Here is a 23258-nt window from a genome sequence, read left to right on the forward strand (position 1 = left end):
TTGACATTAGACAGTGAGAGCACAGTGTTAAGAATTACAACCACTGGTTCCAAAATTCACTGAAGTATTCATTCTTTTCTAAAACCAAGCTCCATACTCTATACAAATACAATTATTCAACTTCACTCTGTTCTCAACATATCAGTAAGAACACCTATATTTTGAACATCCTTTGCTAACAATTTTCCAAGGTGTCTTTCATTTCCAAGTGTTTATATTATTGTCTTAAACAAAAGAAAGCTTCAATAATTTGATTGTTTGAGCAAATCCAGAAAGTGCTTCTACTTACAGGGGCTGAGATGCACACTATGTAAATCAAGACACTGAAATTCTAAGTCTCCTACAGTATGGCTTAGCCTATAATCGTAGCCTTATTTCCCACCACATCCCTTCTCTTCAGCCACACAAATTATTCTCAACGTCCCTAAAACTTAATGCATACATTTAAGAATTCTGTGCCTGTCTTCAAGCCATTCTCTTTTCCTGAAAGGTGCTTTCCACCCTCTCTTCCAGCCCATATGTGATTCCTTAGTTTATAAGAAAGAGCTGATGGGTCACATCCTACTACCAATCTTCCTCAAGCAGAATTCATCCTTCCCTTTATTATTCTTTCACAAAACATTACTCGAAACTACCTGAAGATACTCTCTTTGGCCTTATGATTGTGTAGACCTATTTCTAAACTGCAAAAGAGTACATGGAACAATAGAAATGTGTTAAATTGAATTCTGGACATGACTTTTAAAAAAAGAAAGTGTATTTTCAATGTTGGCAAAAATGAGTTGACAAGCAAGAAAATAAATATATTTTCTTTTAATTTTTGCAAGCCTAAAAAGTCATTTGCTCAAAACTATTCATCTATTTTCCATATTTGCTAACCAGAGGTTACTCAAATAACCAGTAATGGTTTTGTTTACAGGCACATCATGAATGCCTACTCTTGTAATTACATCAGCATGTTACTAAGGGTGGAATAGGTATTTTTAGTAAAAAAAAAAAAAAAAATCAACAAAAATTAAAACCACTATGAATTAATTTACTAAAGCATATATTTTATATGATTTATAATATAAATCATACATTATATGATTTCAAAAATATCTCTTAGTTCAATTCTTTATGGAAAGAAAATTTTATCGATTTTAAAGTTACTCCTAGGAAATACTTTATTCAGAGAAACACCAAATATACTTTATATCATAAGATTGTCAAATATATCATCTATTGTCTTTTCTACCCATGACATATTTGTAAAAACAACTGAAGTAGTGTCTCTGAGAAAAGGCAACTTTAGTTAAAATGGCCATTCAAATTAGCATGGCTCAAAAAACCTGAGAACCTTAAAAAATTACACAATTTCAAATAGATATAATTATAATTTTAATACACAGATATAAATGGTAGTTTAAATGTTATACACTGATTTACAGTTCCTATAGATTTTAAATTATTTAACCAGTTATGATGTCTAGATGATTTTCATTCTTACCATTTTTAGTAGACTGTTTTCAAAGTTTTTCTATCCTTACTGATTATTTCCTTACTTGTTTTAAACTACAAATAGCACTAAGTAAAGCTCTATTCCTGTCCGTAATCTATCCTCTTCATTAAAAGAGAAATTTAAGTTGTATGTTTTCTTTAAAATTTACTTATGTCATCTATCTATTTTATTGTTTCCCTTGATTCATCTCTGTTTTATCTAATTCATGAAGCTTTATCCATATCTATTATAAAATATGTCCATGTGCTCCTATTTTCAAGTATTCCTACTGCTGACACTTGCCATATAAGCATTATTATTTGGGGGGATAATCTAAAAGTCAAATAGCCTATTCCAAGGTAATTGAGTATTCAATTTACTTTTAAACGTCTGAATCCATGTGTTATTGTTCCCTCTGTAGTCTATACGTATTGTTCATTGCCCTTTATCTTTACATGGTAGAATCTTCAAGAAATAAAAAGCACCTAGTGTGAAATACATGTGAAGATTAAAATATGTTTGGCTTAGAAATTTTGCTGCATTATTTCCTCACTCTGTGACCATGAAGAAGTTATTTAATATACCTGAAGCTCAATTTTCACATCTTTCAATAAGGAAAATTTATACTTGATTTCTAGGACTCATGTGAGTAAAGTGCTTTGAACAAAGCCTAGCATATGGTAAATGCTCAATGAATTTTTAACCATCTTTTCCTTTTCTACCTTATTCTATCATATTTATTTTCTACTGTAGTCTCCTTCCCTGCTTTTTTCTCTTTCCTCTTGTTCATTCTTGGCTGGTGCCCAAAATGTATATCTCAGTTTAGTAGTATGTTTATCAAGGGGAGAAAAAAATCTGAATCAATTATGCAAATAGCACACATAAGTAATTGCCTTTTCATAAAGTTTCCAATGTTCCTCTCTGTTAGTGTACCATAATACGTATACAGGTATTAGAGTCAGAAATAATTTAGTTTGAATTGGAATCCATCACTCACTATTTGGCCTATTACTTCTTGGTAATTTTTGTTCCTTACCATCTTTAAAACGGGGTTTCTCCAACAGGGGAAGAGAACTAAGACATACTTCATAGGGCCATTGTGAAAAAAAAGGATAAAATTCTTAGTGCAGTGTCCGGAAAATAGAAAACTATGAGGTAAGCATCACTTTTCAAACAATTCTGCCCTCTCTCTATAATAAATCAGAAGTAGAAAAATTCCCCATTTCATAACAACTATGACAAAATCATTACAAGAACAACAGCAGTAAGTTTATTTGTAACTCTGTAAGTCCCTGTGTCTCCTGGTTACCAGTTTGCTTTAAGAAATGCAGCCTGATCAAGCCAAACACAATCACTAGAGCAGGGCACAACTCCTTCTGTTCCTCACATGATTCTTTGGCTATGACAACATGAGGTCAGTGATAGTATGACTGCTAATATTTTTGTCATTTTTTTTCCAGAAAATGAAAAAGTGGGGCTTATAAACTACTTAATATTTGTAAGTTCTTATAAGTTACTTCATATACTGAGAAAACGAGATATGTATATATCTTGAAAGGGTATTCCAAAAAAGAAGTTTCATTCATTTCCTGAAAGTAACTGTGATAAACATAACACACTTAACACACTCAATGAATACTGATGTTTATTCATTTTAATGAAAATAAGATAATGAAGGTAAAAGCATAATCTTAGTTTAAAAGATACATTCTCAGAAATGGTTTGACGAGTGCTCTGTAAGAATAAAATTTAAATTTCAGAAAAAATAAAACCATAGTCTATAAACAAACAAATAGAAATAAATAAATAACCTGTTAAAGACAGAAAGATTAAACTCTTCATAGGAATTTTTAGTTGAAAATACACATTTAATGAATAACTGTTGAATAATTGCTGATATAAAGGTCAAACTGAAAGAGCATTACTGGAATGATTCTAAAAATATAAAACAATTTTGGGTCAACCAACTTCTTTCAGATTTAAATTTGTAGATGTAACAGAAAAAGCAATGTAAAACAGTATCAAGGAAGAATGTGATGAATGAGAAAAATACAATTTCTAAAATAAGGAAGAAAAGCTAACCAAAGTATATCTGAAAACAGCTGACTACCTCCATTATTGAAGATTTGTTTAAATAGACAAAACCTAGGTAAAAAGCATCACAAACCACCCTTTTTATTTTAGCTTGAAATGAAAAAAAATAGTAGGAATACACTGACTGTGAAAATGATGCAAAATATATCAGAACATATAAAAAGTCAAGTACAACCATAGCTAAAATGATGTCAGTACCTGGAAAAGTGTACTTAGTAAATTATACATTCTTATAAGCCTTTCAAAAGCAACTACACTCAGCTAACAAAAGCCTGATCATAATGTATCTTTTTGCCAAGTTCAAAAGACACATACTGCTTTGGCAGACTCATATTTTCTAATGAATACCAAATTGTTAGTATCTGGAAAATATACTTATGCTATGATAATCTAAAGTTTGTTTATGTACAAATACTCAGTGAGGTTACCAAATTTAACAAGCATATACACAGAAAAAAAAGTGTCTTGAACATAAAATTGTATTTCTAAAGAAAATATTTATGTGATAGCTATTCTAATACTACTATGTAAACACTATATTAAAGAACAATTACTAATTTAGAAGAAAGCAAAGAATTTTATATATCATTCCCATTGGTTAGCAGTTCTAATTCCATTTTAATCTTTCCTATGTCATTTAAGTTATACACTAAAATTCATACTTAATACATCCAAAACCACACTGTTTTTCTTTCTTTATTATAACAGACCCTAAAAATCTAACAAGAATAACAATTTTAAAAGATATTTAAACTTACCCCATTTAATGGATATGTTTTCCATCCTAGCTCTCCCAGCACAGTTGTTGTATCAAGCAACACAACTGGAATTAAACAAAACAAAAAAACTTGCATGAACTTCTCAATTGACATAAGAATGAATCAGTTATTTAAATAATTAATGTCAACGACCTTTAGTATTATTCATCGTATTAGCTTTAATAAGTTGAATCACTTTAAAATTATTTGTAAGTACTAAATCTTAATATATAATACTTAATAATATTGAGTAAATATAAAATATAAGGTGGTTATAAATTAATTTTAAAATAGCGTGGTGTTTAACAATGCTAAATGAAATAGATGACTGAGTAACAGTACTAACAAAGTCATTTTTAATAGCTGACTTTTAAAATTGATGAATGTTGGAGGAGTTAATCAAGAGGATATGGCTACCAGATGACTCATAAGCTGGACCTGAGCAATGGGTGGGAGGCCCCTCAGCTCCTCCCCTGTCCTTAGAACTATGCTCTGCCTATCATTCCCACAGTGATAGCTGTTCCAAGGACAGAGCCCTGAGAGAATAAGGTGCTGCCAAAACCATCTGGATGGTATACGTGACTGAACCCAGTTGAAGTCTCTAAGGCTCTGGTGGTCAAGTGCAGAGATCTACTTGTCTGACAGCCGCCCAAGACAAGCCTTGTGCATAAGTTCCCTTGCTTATTAAACCTGCCACCTACCAATCTGGAGTGATCTACCTGTTTCTTTGTTCTCTTTCCTTGCCCTGCATGAGTACAGGATCACTTTGCAAACCAGCAATGAAATAATCACCTTTGCTTTTCCCCCCATTTTCATATATAGTCTTTTTAATACCACATTAAAGAAAGAAAAACCTTTAAAGCAGGCCTACCTGTATATTTTCTTTGTGTGTTATTAAGTGCCCTTATATATGATTGGCAAAGTATGAAAACAACTCATTTTGAAGAAATCTATATTTTTAAAGTGTAGCTTACATTATTATTGTATGTGCTAGTATACTTACCACTAAAGAAGGCAAAAGCAAAAATAAAAACCATGCACCTTTTCCCCTGACCAAATGTAACTCATAATATGGTTGAGAAGACAAGCAAACAAATAATCAGGACATACTCTGTTAAATTCTAAAATTGAACACTATATAATAGCTTAGCAATTAAGTTAGGCTAAGGCTGGTAGGGCAGGTCTGGGACAATTTCATAAAGGAAATGCAATTTGGGCTGGGCTAGGATGAGGGGGTCTTTAATCAGATGTGATGAGAATCAAATTTATTTTAGAATACCTTCTATAAAGTAACTGAGCTACGACTAAATCAGTTCTCAGTTGCTGGAATGGGGAATAGGAGTGGAGATTATTTGGGGGAACTAGGAGGATAGAAATGAGGCCAGAAAGATAGATGGAGATCAACAGGAGAGGATTTTTGTAGTGTTTCCAGCAGGTTAATGTGTAGGGCCCATGTTTCAGCAGATTTTAATTTTAACTATTACCTTCAAGTCCCCCAGATGCCGGTCATGGACTGCACTCTGAGAAACAATCCTTTGGTATCTCATCATGAGTTTTACTTCTTCATCTAGTTAAAAATTGGAGGGGTTTTTGTAGTTTTTAAAAAATGTCATTGGAAGTCTGTTACTTGGCATCTGTTGTTTCGTGTCTATAGCAAGGATTCGGTGGGTTTTCTTATTTGACTGTGATACATTTTATTGATTTTTAGTATGAAACCATGCTTAAATTTCTGGGATAAACTCTACATACTCATTGCAGAATATTCTTCCAGTATATTCACTAAGCATACATTTGTAAAACTGAGCCATAATTCTTTAATTAATTTTTATTATGCAAAATTCTCAAAAATAATTTAAAATGTGGAGAAAACAGTACAATGAACCCTCATTGTACTAATCACCCTGCTTCAATAATTACAAACCTATAGCCAATCTTATTTCATCTATACATGTTTACGTACTCTCACTGCAAGATTTCTTTGAAGCAAATTCCAGTAATCATACAATTTCATCTGTAAAAATTTCAGTATGTATATCTAAGATAAAGACTCCTCTCAATATAACTACAATAACAATTCACTACTATAAATAGTATGTATTACTTAATGTCATCAAATATCCAGTCATTGTTTAATGTTCCTATGGTCTCAACTTATTTTAACAGAAAGTCAAGATCCAAATAGGTTCTATACATTATGGTGAGGTCTTTTTTTTTTTAATCTATAGGTTCCCCCATTTTCTTTTTTTTAAGTTAGGTTTATTGAGGTATGATTTACTTACAATAAAATTCACCTTTTTTAAACGTACATTTCTAGGGATTGTGACAAACTCCTACTTCCATGTAACCCCCACTACAATCAAGCTATAGAATATTTCCATCACCACCAAAATTTCCCTTGTGATCCTTTATGATGAATCCTTTCCCCACCCCAGCCCCGAGAAACCGTTAATCTGACTTCTGTCCCTATGGCTTTGCCTTTCCCATAATGTCAAATGAATGAAATTATACAGTATGAAACTTTTTGAGCCTGGTTTCTTTCACTCAGCATAATGCATTTGAGATTCATCTATGTTGCTATGTGCATCTATATATACAACTGAACACTCAGTTCCTTTTTATTGCTGAAAAGTATTCTATTGCATGGAATTCCCTAGCTGATGAACTTTCATATACAGATTTTTATATGAACCTATGCTTTCATTTCTCCATGGTAAACAGTGATTACTGGGTTATGTAAAGAACGCTTATTCTTTAAGACACTGTAAAACTGTTTTCTGAAATGGCTGTAAAGATTTACTTTCCCATGAGCAGAATGTCTGGTTTTCCAATTGTTCCACATCCTCACCAGAACTTGGTATTGTCCAGATTATTTAAGGCATTCTAACAGGTGTGCAATAGTATCTCACTGTTGCTTTAAATAGCCAGTTATCTTTTCACTACATGAAATCAAATTTACTAGCAAAAATTTTGACCCACAAAAGTGGTCTTATCCCACATTCCAGATTTTCCTTTTCGTGAGATATCACTGAACATGTTCCCCCATTCCCTGTATTTCCTTTAAATTGGTAGATATATTTAGTGGCTTGACCAGATCTGGGTTCCACTTATTTTTATTTTTTGTAAGATTACTTCATTGGTGGTGCTTTATAGTCCTTATACCAAATCAGGGAATATATCAATGTATACTAGGGTCATGTAAAAAGGACACAGGAACCAACTGGCATAGGCTTCCACTGGCCAAAAATTTATAATTTGATCATATACAAGGTTAATGACTATAAGGGATTGAAACACTTCAAACATGCTGAAATCCATGCATTCATAATGATAAAATACACCTACTAATAACTTTTGCAGTACACTAGGAAATCATTAGTTTTAAAAACTGGTAAATAATCTGAAAAGAATAAAACTTTTTTTTTGCTTTTTCTATATGAAATACTTCTGAATAAGGAAATAGTTAATGAAGGAACATTTCTCTTTTTTCAATTTATTTTATTTATTTTTATTTATTTTATTTTTGGCTGCGTTGGGTCTTCACTGCTGTGCATAGTCTTTCTCTAGCTGCGGCGAGTGGGGACTACTCTTCATCGTGGTGCGCGGGCTTCTCATTGCAGTGGCTTCTCTTGTTGCGGAGCAGGGCTCTAGGCGCGCAGACCTCAGTAGTTGCGGCTCACGGGCTCTAGAGCGCGGGCTCAGTAGTTGTGGCGCACGGGCTTAGTTGCTCCACGGCATGTGGGATCTTCCCGGACCAGGGCTCGAACCTGTGTGCCCTGCATTGGCAGGAGGATTCTTAACCACCAGGGTGCAGTGCATTTCTCTTATTGAAATATTTCAGTTAATAAATGAAGAAGGAATGATCGAATTAGGCTACACCATTTTCTACTCTTAATGTATTAATATATTTAGCTAATGACTTATGCTGCTAATATCACATAAAGAGATGAAAGGACACATAAAGGGCTAGAGCTTTTAAAAAGGCTTTCTTTATAGCCTCATTTACTCCATATTAACATACAATTCTAACAAGCCTAGAAATAAAAGAAAGTACAAATACATATATATCTATGTATGTATACATACACACATACATATACACATACACACACAAACACACACATGCAAATTCACAAAATGATATTTGATGCTGTGTGGGTTCACTCAGTGTAATAAAATAATCTCACATATTAGAGAAAAAAAGCTGAAGATATTATAATAAATATTCAAAACTCTAAGTTTATCTTATTATTAAATAAATGTTATTTTATTTTTGCTATATACTATTGAAAAGAATTCAGAAGTATGTAATACCAGTATCCACTTTGGGGCACTCAAAAGTTTAATGTTACTCCTTTAGCACATTTATATTTTTGGAATACATCATTATTTTGCTAGCAGGCTGTTAAAGTAATGATAGTAATTCAGTCACTGTAGGAAGGATGGTCTATATATTTCCTTCTTGAAGGAATCTCCACATTGTCCTGTAAGTTGTTTCTTTTTTTTTTTTTTTTGTGTGTGTGTTTCTTTTTTTAAATGCTCAATTTACAGATGAGAAAACTGAGGCTCAGAGAGGTTACATAATTTTCCTTAGATCACAAAGTGATTACAACCAAAAGATTTATGCCAGGATATCCCTTAAAAAATATTTAAAACCTTTAAACTTTTTTTTTAAAGTGTTTTCTTCCTTCCTTTTAAGTTTGAATATAAAACTTTATCATTTTTTTTTTAGTTTAGTAGATGCAGAGAAAAATCATTATTTATTTTGCTGATTCCAAATCTAGATAAGTTTATATCCTGGTTTTCTCATCAATGGGTTCTACAGAAACTTTACTGGTACTACCTACAAATCATGCCATTTAAAACAAGGGGTTTACTGGAGTAGAGTGTTCAAAAATCCCTAATATTGAAGTCTACCAACGGAGATTTCTTTTTCATAGATTGGCGAATTAATTCATTCATTGATATAATTATTTTTTCTAAAATACAATTGGGCTGCTTGGTTCTTAATATTTATAATTTGTAAACTGAAATATATTCATTTCAAAACAAACAAAAAAGAAAATATGTATATACCTACAACAGTGTAGATCCTTAGGAAGCAATTTTTTTATTTATTAGTAGCTTCAAGAAACAAGATTTACATAATTGCTTTACTTTCCTCATTAAACTGCAATCACACCTTTTAAAAATTCTTAAGAACAGCAAAATTTCAAATTTGCATTCCTGACAAGTGAAGGATGCATTGATATCAAAAGAAAACTGAGGATTTATTTTTAACACCATTATATGTGATACATGTTTAAATTTTATCACTTGCTTCATAGGCCAAGCTCCCACGAATTCAGGTTTTTCAGGCACACTAACAGCATTGGACCCAGCAAGGTGAGAGCTCCTCCTGCTGGCTTTAAACAAACGTTTTCTAGTCCCTACTTGAGTGCAAAAGTAAACTTAGGAAGGAAAAGAACACTGTCCATATTAACTTCAGTAAAAGTCAATAGTTTATTTTTAATTTAATGGCAAGATTTTAAATATAGAAAGATTAACACCAATGACTTATTTAGGGAGTACACATGAAAATATAATTACTTATTGATATAATAAATGAGAAATTGGGTAAACCAAAAAATAAATAGAAGTAGTAGATTGGTGGTATCAAAATAAAGTTTTTAAAATGTTTATTTCATTTAACAAGCAACATAATGCACAGAATAGGCTAAACTATGTACAATATTCCTATTAACTTTTAGAAATAAATCTCTAGCATATTATACTTTTCCCTGAAAATTTCTCTTAATTTATTAGTGTTCCCTTTACTCATTCTTTTGGAAGTTATAAGAAAATTTTATTGTGGCTAAAAGAAGATAACAAATGATAAAGACAAGGTTGATAGCACTGGATTAAATGTGAGAGTAATGAGTACCTAAGATTAAAAAGCTCAATGTTAATTTCTTTCCTTTGAATAATTTATCAGGTCTTGATATCCCTTTCAGTAAATTTAAGATATATTAATTTAAAAACAATTAGCATACAGGTTTATAGTATATAATTGAAGATCACCTTTATTCTAACTACACAATAAAAAAAGGATGAGATTTTATTTATATATCATTTTGAAAAATTTAACAAGGAAGAGATCAATCAACCCACTAAGAAGGTAGTTATTCTTTTAGGATAATTTTGCTGTAAAAATTCAAGTTAATGGTATATGAATTGAGTTCAAAGATTTATCAATATTTTTAAAAGTTCAGAGAGCAGTAAACGCAGGTTTAGAATTTTCTCAAATAGACTTCATACAAAGAAAGGCAAGGCATTTCTTCTTAGACTCATTCCATTAAGCACCTTTATTTTACAAATAAGACCCAGAAAGATAAAATTACTAAGTCACTTAGTAACAAGGCTTTTAATAGTTAGTTCCATGTTCCACTGACTGTAACACACCTCCCATAGCTCCAAAAAAAACAGGTAAAATAAAGGGAATACTTCTGACATCATGACCAGATATAATATAACCAGAGAATATTTCAAATTATAGACACAGATATATAAACAAACGTATCTATCTATATCTATCTGTCTATCTACATACAGCAGTAGTCTATTTCAACGTTATCCTGTTTAGATCCTACTTTAAACTGGGATTCAAGTTACCACATTAAGTAATATTTTGACATAACTGCATGTGTTTGATTGCCAAAAGTCAGTTTTAACTTCCAGATACTATGGTTCTCTACCCTCATAGAGAGCCAGAATCCTAAAAATAAATCAAACACAGATTGCTTTAAGGAAACATAGGATTTTTACTTTTACCCCTGGTATGTTCCTCTGTATATTGACATTATTTTTAAGGCAACATTTCCCAAGGAGACTCACTCCTTCTCAAAAATAACGAAGTATTTTTATCTAGAAACTGAGATCAATACTTGTTCATTAAGTATACTTATAAGCATTTTGTTTTGTCATAGCTTTCTTATTTCTATTGTTACTTGTTTGTTTTTTAATATAGGTGTTGTTCATGATTATTTTTGTCACTCTCTATGAGAGTTTGGATATCCTACTTGAAAGATAAGGTAAGATGACCATAGAGATGTTAAATAGCTTTCTCAAGATCAGAGAATAAAATCAGTCTAGACCACGTGAACTCACAACCTTCAGCTTTCTACTCTACTAGAAAATATCTTTTTTCAGAAAGCATGTTCAAACTTCTGACTCTGTCCTTTCTTGAAAACAAGTCACTGTTTTTTAGTTCTGATGGAAAAATAAGCTATAATAACCAGAAATTACTTTCCTTAATTATCACCTTAAATGGAGAAAAGGGGCAAAAAATTCAAGCTAGTTTTCTGTTTAGAAGGCAAGTTATACCATTGAGTAAGAACTGCCACTGAAAACCTTATCCAAACAATGAATGGTTAATAGTTGATTAAAAATATAACTAGTGGGGCTTCCCTGGTGGCGCAGTGGTTGAGACTCTGCCTGCTAATGCAGGGGACACGGGTTCGAGCCCTGGTCTGGGAAGATCCCACATGCCGCGGAGTGACTAGGCCCGTGAGCCACAATTGCTGAGCCTGCGCGTCTGGAGCCTGTGCTCCACAACAAGAGAGGCCACGATAGTGAGAGGCCCGCGCACCGCGATGAAGAGTGGCCCGCACTTGCCACAACTGGAGAAAGCCCTTGCACATAAACGAAGACCTAACACAGTCAAAAATAAATAAATAAATAAATAATAATCAAAATACCAAGAACCTCCCACATATAAAAAAATATATATATATAACTAGTAATGTTCATCCTCACTTCTACACCTTCCTAGTTTATTCAAAAGAAACTTTACATGGTTATCCTGCTGGACACAGCCTTATCTGCTTCAGTCTCATAATCATTTCTGAAGCCTGCTGTTAGACAGGAGGGCTTACCACAGAGACCCAAGGAGAACCCAGATGTGGATCTAATCCATCACAAGGTCACTAAATGATAGGTTCACTCTGGGCTCCTGAACAAGGTCATTAAGACTTATCAATGAGTCACCTCAAAGTCATGCTTTCCTCATCAAATTGTTCAGTTATCTCTATGGCAAAAAAAAAAAAAGTAAAGGAAATTTGGCATGTTCCAAATTAATAGCAATATATAATGCTTTCATTTTGACATCTTCAGCAATTTGATCTATAAAGAAACTAAGTAGCTTCGTTTAGGACAAGTATTATTTCCATTTGCTTCAATTACACAGTTTTAATAGGTAGAAAAGACTACTTGGCTTTAGTCTTAGATTTGCTAGTCTTACAATATATTTAACCAATGTTGTGATTTTTTTCCATCTCTCACAGAAACTCACAACATTTATTACATAAACCTCACTTAGCCCAAACCACTGCACCTCCATCCCATCACTTACACAGCATAAGAGAGGCTTCTTGTGTTTCTAGTTCATTCCTTTCTCACATTTCTCACTTATCTTCCATGGGCTTTGAACACTTTCCTTTTTTTTTTTTTTTTTTTTAAATGAAGCTCAAGGTCTGAAATGTGCTTAAATCTTTGTTTCTATAGCTCTGGTAAAAGACATTATGACTACTTATTTGAAAGTCTTATCTACAATGTAATGGCCATTTCAATGCAAAACTATTTCTATATAATGGAAGAAAAGTCTAAAAAACCTATTGAAACCCCTACCTTAAAAACAAACAGTAGTGGCTTTGCATTGAGAAGGAAAACATGACTTTTACTAGAATCTAAGAAAAAATTATCAGTGAAAAAGTTTTTCTTGAAAATGGAAGAAAAAATTTTTTTCCTAGATTGCTTTTTCCCGCCATTACACTTACATAGACATAATAGAAATAGTTTTTTACTTCCTTCATTAGGACACTGGAGTCACAAAAATGTTACTTGATTTTACATGAAGACATTTCCATATTATTTCAACAAGCGTTAATTGAGTACCTGTTATATTTAGACTCTATATTAACTACTGCAGGGTATAGAAAGTTTATAAGATACAATGTCTACCCTCAAGGAGTCTCTGGTGTTATCTTTTCACTCCCACTGTTAGAATTTTTGTGTCAACCCACATGCCCTAGTTTATTCAAACATGTAAATAGCAAAACAGATTAAAATGCCCTTATTCTGAAGGTGCAGAAGAGGAAAGGCTGAAGCTGTTTAGTAGAATGTGTAGAATTAAATTGCTACTCTAAAAGGGCAAACACCCAATATTACATCAACAGCACCATCAAAACTGTTAGTAATTGGACCACTTACCTCAGTTTCTAAAGAAGTGCTAAGGAATGAATAGACTGTAGAAATGCACCCCAGTAGACAACATGAAGGGAAATAATTCTCTACCTGAAGGGTACTCCCTCCAAAATAATACCAAATATAAGAAATATCTGCTAAATTTGTCAGGAGAGACAGAGTGTTTTAATTAGAGTGGGAGATAAAAAAAGTTAAACATTATCAGAAGTAAACGTTTTTCTAATCTAAGTTTTAATCATCAGAAATTTAAAAATTTTCAGGTAAAAATAGTAATTGTATTTTCAAAATTTTGAAAAATATATATATTAAAAAACTTTGAAAGGACAATATTCTCATTTTTGTCCAATGAAATTATAGCCAAATAGAGATACAATTATCAATATTTATTTACAACTTAGTTCTGCCAATATAATATGACCTTCTCAAAGGAAGGGTCTGCGTATGTATGTGTGTATACTTGTTGAATAAAATGAATAAGTGAATGAATGCACAAACGAACTAAGTGAATGGAAGGGAGCGTGGGTCAAAAACTCATACCGTAAGTAAAAACGTTCTTAACCAAATATTGAAAATGCAGTGGAGGATTAGTGGGAAGGCAAGCGTTGCCGGAAATTTACATGGTTATTGTGCTTTAGTTTGTAATGGAGAAGGTCAAAGGTTATCACATATGATCTCTCTCAAATGTGGTTAAGGGACCAAGTGAGTAGCCTGTTGTATTGAGCACAGAATGGACTGTGAGAACACAAACATTTTCTGTACCTTTTGGAGTCCTCTTTGCTCTACCCAGCCGCTACACTTTCATCAGAGTGCCCTCAGGCTGCTCTCTCTCAGTCCAAATTCTGTGCATCTATCTCCATCTCTGACAATGTACAGTGTTCAAATCATCCCCCTCTATCTGCTGCCCCACTGAAAGCATTTGTCACAGTAAGAAAACATCTTAAATAAAATAGCACACAAATGTGCTTATGAATACTCATTTCCCCTTATCCCTTCCTGCACTGTTTATTTATTTATTCAAGTTAAATTTGAATTGATTACAGCACCCTTCAGGTGAGAGTGACTTCAGGTTTTTTCACAGCATACCTAAAATCACACTATGTAAGCAATTCCTCATAGAAACATATTGAAAGAGATTCCTAAAACTCCAACTTCTATCAGCTCCAAACATTACCCTCTGTTTAGATTATACCTTCTATCTACTTCCTGGGTTCTATATGTGGCTCTACTATTGTGTGCTTGTGTAAACTTAGCCAAGTCAAAATTCTTGTTTTACCAATTATTGGGAGTTGGTCTGCCTTAAACCAAGTATTGATAATGCTCTAAGCTTTAGTATCTGGCTCTCAACACACTCTAATCTTGTTAGCCACTCTACCAGGATAGTATGTTAAAAAAAAAAAAAGTAAAACAAAAGTTTGCTTATTGTTTTATGGATTATGGTTGTCTCTCCTTTGCCCTTTGAATTTCTCTTATTAATTGATCTACTCAAAGAGTCTTCTAGAGAGATCTAAGAAAAAAAAATCGTTATTTTTTTCTTAGATTTCCCCATCCATCCCCTCTCCAGCTAATCCCAGAAATATTATCCATACCCTAGCTTCTTTAGTCTCTAAAAATGGTACAGTTAATTGCCAATGTTTAAGACTCTAAGTCAGCTAACTAAACTGTTTATGAACACCAACATTTCACAGTCAGCTGCTTATAAAACACCGTTGTCAAGTCATGAAACTTGATAATCTGTTCATACAATAGTATACATTTTGGGGATATGCTACAAAGGAATAATTTAAATAAAAACATAATTTTTTAACTCTTTTACCATAATTTCAACATCCTTGACTGCCTAAAGAATGTGTGTTGTCTTCTGAATCACTAAATTCAATTGTACTGAGGATTTTGTTAAGTAATATTGCCTATGGAACAGAATAGTCTATGACAAGAGAAATGGACAGTAAAAATGTGAAGACAAATAAAATATTAAGACAACCAGTTGTCATATGTTTTACACATTAAACAGCTTTTTAGCATAATTATTTGATAAATAAAGTCATGAGAATTATGTAGGACAACTTCCTACTGGAAACTATTGAGGAAATGACAGAGCAAATGCAATGCCAGATTTAGAAGTTCATGAACTGCAAGACAGTTGATCTTTTGTGGCATATTTCTGTACTGCAGAGGAGTCAGGAGGAGGAATGGTTCATAAATGAAACATTTACAAATGTGACCCATGCCAAGAGCAGCATGGCTTCAGTATATAGAAAAGAATGACAGATGGAAGCCTTATTGTTGGCAGAAAAAAGAAAAAGCATTTTTAAAAAAACAGGCATTATCATCATTATCCTGTATGGAAGGCAAATCGTTAAGTTCTACTGTCATAGTGTTTATCAACAGGATCCTGTGTAATAAAGTAAATGCAACAAAAATGATAATGGAATTTTAACATTTAGGCAAATGGAGAATATTTTATCCAACATGGGTTTCCCAAGTATAATTAAGAATAAGAAAGCAGATGCAGGCTTTCATAAGACCTTGATCAGTTTCAATTTATTGATTACCCAAGACACGAATTATGGTAAGAAATGTAAAATGTTGAGAAACTCCTTTGGTGAAGTCGTCAAGATCCAAATTCCATCCTCAGCTTTCATGGCTGAGAAGCTCAATTTTTATTCTTCTGAGGAATGGTCATATTTTAGAAGACTAAATCTTGCTAATCAGGCATACAGGAGACTAATTTATAAATGAGATGGATGATTTATTCACTGATGATCTGTCTCCCCAGGGAATCTCCTTCCCTGAAGGGAAACATATCAAGAGACCAAATTAAAGATCAGATTTCTTGAAAAGTACTAAATTAAGAGAAAAGAGTAACCCTGTTTTACTATTTTAAATATCCTAGGTTTATTTCTATTTATGAAACAAAGAATTTTATCTACCCATTACAAAGCTCTTCACATTGAATGGTGCTGAAGAAACAATGAAAAGTTTTCTACTTAGGTTTTCATACATATGTACTGTACTGCCAACTACAACTTTGGCATTTCAAATACTATTTACAGGGCATATTATAGTTTTCATAGTTATAGCCCATCTGATATTGGCTAAATTTTGGAAGGCCTTATTTTTATTGTTTGGAAAGAGAATTGGTTCTGTCTGCAGACTCTCTTTAATTACAAAGTATATGTATTTTTCCAAGAAAGATTCTTATGTGTGAGCAAAATAAATCCCAATTACTGAGTTGATTTTATACAGTTTCAAATAAGGACAGAGAATAATATTTGCTGATGATGTAGGGAAGAATCTAAACATTTAGGCATGGTGTCCACAATTAGCTGGCCAGACTGTTTCTGTCTTAGGTTGCTCTTTACAAAGGTAAACACACTGCCGTCCTTATTTTTATTGACAAAGAATGAAAAGAGTTTAAAAAATTAAAAACCACTGGTTTCTCAATGCAGATAGTTTCTGAGCAACTTCTCTTAATAGTTTTTCCTTCCTCAATGACTTAATTTCATCATATAATCAAAGACTGCCATATTTTAAGTAATGCACAATTGCACACTATTTAGGAATCTATTCTTTCTTGTTTTCTCTGTCTTTACACTTCGCAGAGAAAACTTATCCATTTGGGAGTTTCAACTATCATTTCAATGCTTTCAATCTCCAAAATAGTATCTCCAGCATAAATCTCTCTCTTATACTTTAGACACAATTCAGAGGCCCCTTGTTAGTTTGCAAACTGGTCCCTGTACACAGCAGGCTAGGCGAGAGCAAAGAAAGTGGCAGACCACTCCAGATCGGGAGGTGGTAGGCTTTAATAAACACGGGGGTTATACGAGGCTTGTCTTGGGCAGCCACAAGATGAAAAATCTCCACACCCACTGGACTGAATCTTAAAAGTTTATATAGAGGCCTCAACTGGGTTCAGTCATGTATACTGTCCAGATGGTCTCAACAACACCTTACTCTCTCAAGGCTGAGTCTTTGGAACAGGTCCCACTGTGGGAATGGTGGGCAGAACTGTACATTCCAAGGACAGGGGAGGTGGTGAGGAGCCTCCTGTTGCCTGGGTCCAGCCCACAGGTCAACTGGTATTCATATCTTCTCAACTACCTCCTCCCACACTCCTCACACTTAACATGTCTGCATCTGAGCTCATTGTTTTCCCATGAAAGGGTACCACCTCCTGATTTCCCTATTTCAGTTACTGTTATCCTAGATCTGCGCAAGTGCACAAATTAGGAACCTGTATCTGATCCCTGACTCATCCTTCACTCCCCAACTATCAGTTTGCACATGGAATATTACAGGCAGAAGAATGGTCCCCCAAAGTTGTTCATGCCCTAATCCCAGGAACCTGTGGATATGCCATGTTACATGGCAAAGGGATATTAAAGTTGCTAATCATCTGATCTCAAAATAGGGGGGCAACACTCTTCCCCTCCTAGATTACCTGGGGGGCCCACTGTAGTGACAAGGGTATTTAAAAGTGGAAGAGAGTCAAAGAAAGATGTGACTACAGAAGAAAGGAACAGAGAGATGCAACATTGCTGGCTTGAAGATGTGGGAAGGAGCCATGAGCCAAGGAATGTGAACAGACTGCAGAAGCTGAAAAGGGCAAGGAAATGGATTCTCCCCTAGAGCCTCCACAAAGGAACACAGTCCCACTCACACCTTGATTTTAGCCTAGGGAGACCCATGTCAGATTTCTAACCTACAAAACTGTAAGGATAAATTTGTGTTGTTCAAGCCACTAAATCTGTGATAATTTGTTACAACAGCAATAGAAAACTGATACTTAACTGTTTGGATCACCTTCAAATCTATCCGTTTTCTATTCCCTACCCCAGTTTTCTCTTTCAACTGGACAGGGTTCCTTGGTCTTATTCCCTTCATTTAACTTCCACAATGCAGCATCAGTGATCTGCCTAAAATTCAAATCCGATTTCTCCATTCTCTGTTCAAAATTCCTCAGTGGTTCTCCTTATTGTCTATAAAATTCTCTCAAAATATTTGCTTCAAATGTGCACTTATTTCTTCATACAGACCATACAACCAAGTTCTGAGTATAAAGGTAAATCAAAATAAACATAACCCCTACCTTCAGGGTGATCATGATCTAATGTGAAAAAGAGAAAATAAACAGAAACTGTAAACTAAATATGTAACTATGTATTATACTAAGTGCTATGAATCTAATTTGGATTTAAGGCTCATGGAAAGCCTCTAGAAAGGAAGACATGATCATACGGAGTTGAATTATTCTCTATATTGCTTTTAGATTCATGATGTGAATTATTTAACAATGATCAGAGAAAACATAAAATAAAATATTGCTTAACTAGTTTTAACCCAGTATTTTCCTTAATTTTTTGGAACTCATTTTTTCTTTCCTACTGAAAATATACTAACATTCGAGGAAATTTTTCAAGACAACACTGAATGGCAACTGTTGCCTTACAGTGTATACTCTGAATTCCTTTCTGTTGCATGCAAGACACTTCCTGGCTTGGTCCCATCTTCCTGTCCCTCTGCAACACCCCATCTTCGCCCTGCATTACTCTGATATACTGATAATCCTTAAACTTACCTTGCCCTCTCACCTCTCCACATTTCACGCTATTCCTTTCTGCTTGGAATACTCTTGTTTGTTTGGTTCCAAAAGACGACTCCTAGTCATCACTTATGGCTTAACCTAAATGTGATTTCTTCCATAATTTACCCCCATAAGATGGAGATGCTCTTATTCTTATCCCATATTGAAATTTGCACATATTTCACTAACAGTAATTATCTTACTTTATTTTACCACACAGTATGTATTTCTTTGTGTAACTGTTCTTCCATAGACTCTAAATTCCTTGAAGGCCAGACTGTGTATTTTAATCCTCACACTCTTCCTCAAGATTGTTTTTTAAAAAGAATAATTGAATAGAACAGCAAAATGAAAATGAACGAGGAATTTAGAATAACTAAATACATATAACTGCAGTTAGTAAAGGCTCAAAATGTCAATAAAAATGGATAACTCAGAACACACAAAAAATATATTTTATTTTCAGTATCTGCAAAGTACTGAGAAGATTATATTGGGGAGGGAGAAGGTAAGGTCTGTGATTATAAATCCACTGTTCCAAAAGCAATAAATAGTAAAAGAACTTTGTGCTTCTCTATCAGGCTGTGTGAAAACAAATTACTTGAGCAGAGTCAAAACATTTGCAAAGCCACAGTAATAATCCTAAAATCCTGATTATATGGGAAAGAAAAAAAAACTACTGAAATGAAATCACTACATAAGCAAAAGAAATTTCAATGGAAACTTGGTAGGGGAGATTTTATATATGGAAGATAAAGTATATTTGAAGTAGTTTTAGGCATATTTTTTCAGATTAGAAAAAAAATATATATATGTAATCTGAAAGAATACACTCAAATATAAGGAAAAAATTTACCTATGAACAGGAAGAACTATCTACCCAGAATAAATCAGTTGGTGCTCTTAACAAAGAAAACAATGCATTATGGCCACAAAGGAACATCAGATGGTATTAAAAAGCATTTAAAAAGAGCTACAGAGGCAGCTACAACATCTTTGAAGTTAAATGTAGGGAGCCTACTGATTTGACACTTTAATCTTGAAGTGGCCAGAATGATACCTTTTATTGAGCCCCTCTTTGGTTAGGTTTTCATATAAATTCAAACTTTTAGCAAAGGTATTTTTATAAGACACTAAACATGCTGAAACCTCAGAAAATAAAGGAGAATATTAACAATTCTTCACGCCCATTATTCCTCTGGGACATAGTTATAAATTTTGATCATGCTCCTTTGTGCCTTAGAAGAGCAAATTGTGAATTTAGGAAAGTATGGAAGCCCCTATATATGAAGATTTCACATAGTTCCTGGGGAAAGGGTCCTCTTTTTTCTAAGCAGGGGAGCCAAGCTGACAATAATCAGCAATACGTAGGTTACTCTGACCATGGTGGCAATTATCTCACATACCCTCTATTATAAGGGAAATGATATCCTAGTCATCTTGCTTACAGAGAAATTGATGACATATTAAAACATTTTTGGCTCAAAGGAATTCCACAATGCAACTATTAAATAAATAGTACTGTCTAAAGCCCCAATCCCAGGTAAGGAAGCTACTGATGTGAGAAATACTGAAGACACAGTCATTGGGCTCCTCCTTTGTCAACCCTCTATTGAGTACTTAGTAAACCGAAGAACTATGTGAGGCACTCAAGTCAATAAGGAACAGAGGGGAATAGGCTGATGGACAGCAAACCATTTTGCATTAGGAAGTACATTTTTGAGATGAACAAATTACTTTTACTTCAAATTCTAAATAATATACTGTACCATGTAAAATTCTTAAAAATAGGGTAGTTGAGAACATTTAGGAAACGGACCCAAACTTGTGAAACTGAGTGACTTAAGAAGAGAATTTTGAATTCATCCTGTACAAAAAATTAAATTTAAATGAACACCCTCTTGATATAGTATTGGACTCATGTTGCCAAGAAGTGAAATTTCTGTTTTTTTCTAGAAGATTAATACTCCAGTTGCTTCAGGCCAACTCCAAAATGTCACACATCATAATGAAATGTTCCTACCATAACACCATAAATAATGATGAAACTAAGCTAAGCAATTGGTCAATTTTAAAACAAAACACAACTTGCACATATGCATTTACTCACTAAGCCTTTCTTATATTCCTCTTGAAGACGGTATTTCCTCTAGTATCACCTAAACTCAACAAAAATTCTTCCTTTCATTATGATTGAATGAACCTAAAAACATGACTCAATTCTCAACCCCACCAATAATGGCTCATGGGCTATGAGGACACAGTAGAAAAAACTTGATTACATGTTGTTTTTATTCCAAAAACTGGTTTTAGTCTCAATAATTTTGTTGTCTTTATGAGTCCTTAACAATAAAACAAAGAAATGTATATTCTTAGAGATTAATTTGAGAATTGAGATAACAGTAAAAATAACCATGGTCAGTGTTCTCGTGCCTCCAATGAGGAAGAACCTTTTATTCTAGTCTGATATTTACTTTTGCCCAGTGTGTACTATACATTACATATTCATAAGAACACCCATCAGTTTATAGTAAAACAATAATAAGACAATGTTAAATCACTACTATAACCAAATCAAATAATTTTAATTTTTTCAATAAGTTTTTGGACTAGCAATGATTAGCTATCTCAACAAAAATTCTCAGCAATTCTCGACACCAACAACATGATTCTGTGTCCCTGCAGAATCTTGACATTCATCCCTCAAGCCTTTCTTCTCATTACATCCCTCAAACTCACTGCTCCAGGTCTTACTGAATTTATTTCATGTTCTCTAAAATATCAAACTCTTCGGAGCTTCTCACAAACTAATTTTCTCTCATCTTGGTGACGACCTACCCTTGGTCTCAGTTTATGTGACAGCTCTTGTTGGAAGTCTCTTCTGATATTTTTTACCCAATGGTAGGGAAGTTTCATGTTTAATGAGTCTCCTTAGACTAATGCATGTCCCATAGCAAAGAAGCATGACTTTACTGTAGCTATTTAATCATTTATCTCCCAGAGGAGACTAAGTTTCCTATGTTCAGCGACCTTAGTCCCCTTGTTCATGAACTTTTTTCTAGGACCTAGCACCATGACCTATCAGAAGGCTACTGAAGAGTCCAGGTGAGAAATGATGGTAGTATTGGCATAAAAAATTCTCCCAACTGATCAAGGCCACAGTGAACTCTCTCCCTCACCCAAATATTCTTAACGTGTACAGCTAGTTTTTGCTTCTCATTGGAAACTTACCATATGTCAGTTAAAATTATTTATAGATAATTTCATAATACAGATGATGAATATGGGTCCCATAAATATTAGAAGACTTACTAGAGATCACTCAGGTAGTTAGTGCTACCACTAGATTAAAATCCATATCTCTCACCAGGTATACTGATTTTTCTACTATACCATAACATTTCATTTCCATAACTAGCATTCATGTTTCTGGAGGGCAGCAAGATATGTATCTCCTGTAACTAGGTCACACAATAGTCAAGGGAGTAGTTGATTATATTAAGTGATGATTTTATTGAAAGAATTAGGCTTTAATTTTATTTACATTTATATTTTAGTATATATATTCATTCAAATGATTAATTTTATGTATTTTTTATTTATTTTAATTTTCTGTCATCCTCCCTCAAAAAAAATCTCCATGACCTATATTTTTATCCCATCCTCCAATGAAATCTCAGGCAGGTACGTTATTTGCCATGCCTTCTTAGTCATAATATGCTGTATTTCAAACATTTTAAATATCAGTTCAAGAAAATAACCAAAACTCAAAATTCATACAATTTTGCACTTCTCCATTAATTTGATTTTGCTTAAGGCCTGGAAGCATGCAGTGAGGAAGGAGTATGTGTTTAGAGTCTCTTCATAATCTACCATTCACCGGCTGCTATTTCTGACTCACAAATTCAGGCTGAGTGATTAAGTAGAGAGGGGTACAGTTTTTCATGATTGGTTTAGTCTTGATCTGGCTTTGGATCTCTCTGTGACTGGAAGATGGTCAAAAATGACTTTACCTTACGTGATCACTGTAAGGAAAATTTCCTGCTGGGAAACTCCAACTCTGAAGAAAACAGTCTCTTCCAAGTAATTATTTTCAACTTCC

General features: G+C 33.6%; 1 protein-coding gene across 2 annotated transcripts in view; it reads right to left on the minus strand.

The window, feature by feature from the left end:
* The window catches only part of EPHA6 (EPH receptor A6), an 839145-nt gene that overhangs the window by 775492 nt on the left and 40395 nt on the right, over positions 1 to 23258 (minus strand). For both annotated transcript variants that reach the window (XM_068545596.1, XM_068545595.1), the window contains exon 2: positions 4333 to 4397. In XM_068545596.1, coding sequence (XP_068401697.1) covers positions 4333 to 4397 — 65 coding nt within the window. The remainder of the gene's footprint in view (positions 1 to 4332; positions 4398 to 23258) is intronic.

The sequence above is a fragment of the Eschrichtius robustus genome, chromosome 6 (genome assembly GCF_028021215.1).
Source record: "Eschrichtius robustus isolate mEscRob2 chromosome 6, mEscRob2.pri, whole genome shotgun sequence".
NCBI lineage: Eukaryota > Metazoa > Chordata > Mammalia > Artiodactyla > Eschrichtiidae > Eschrichtius > Eschrichtius robustus.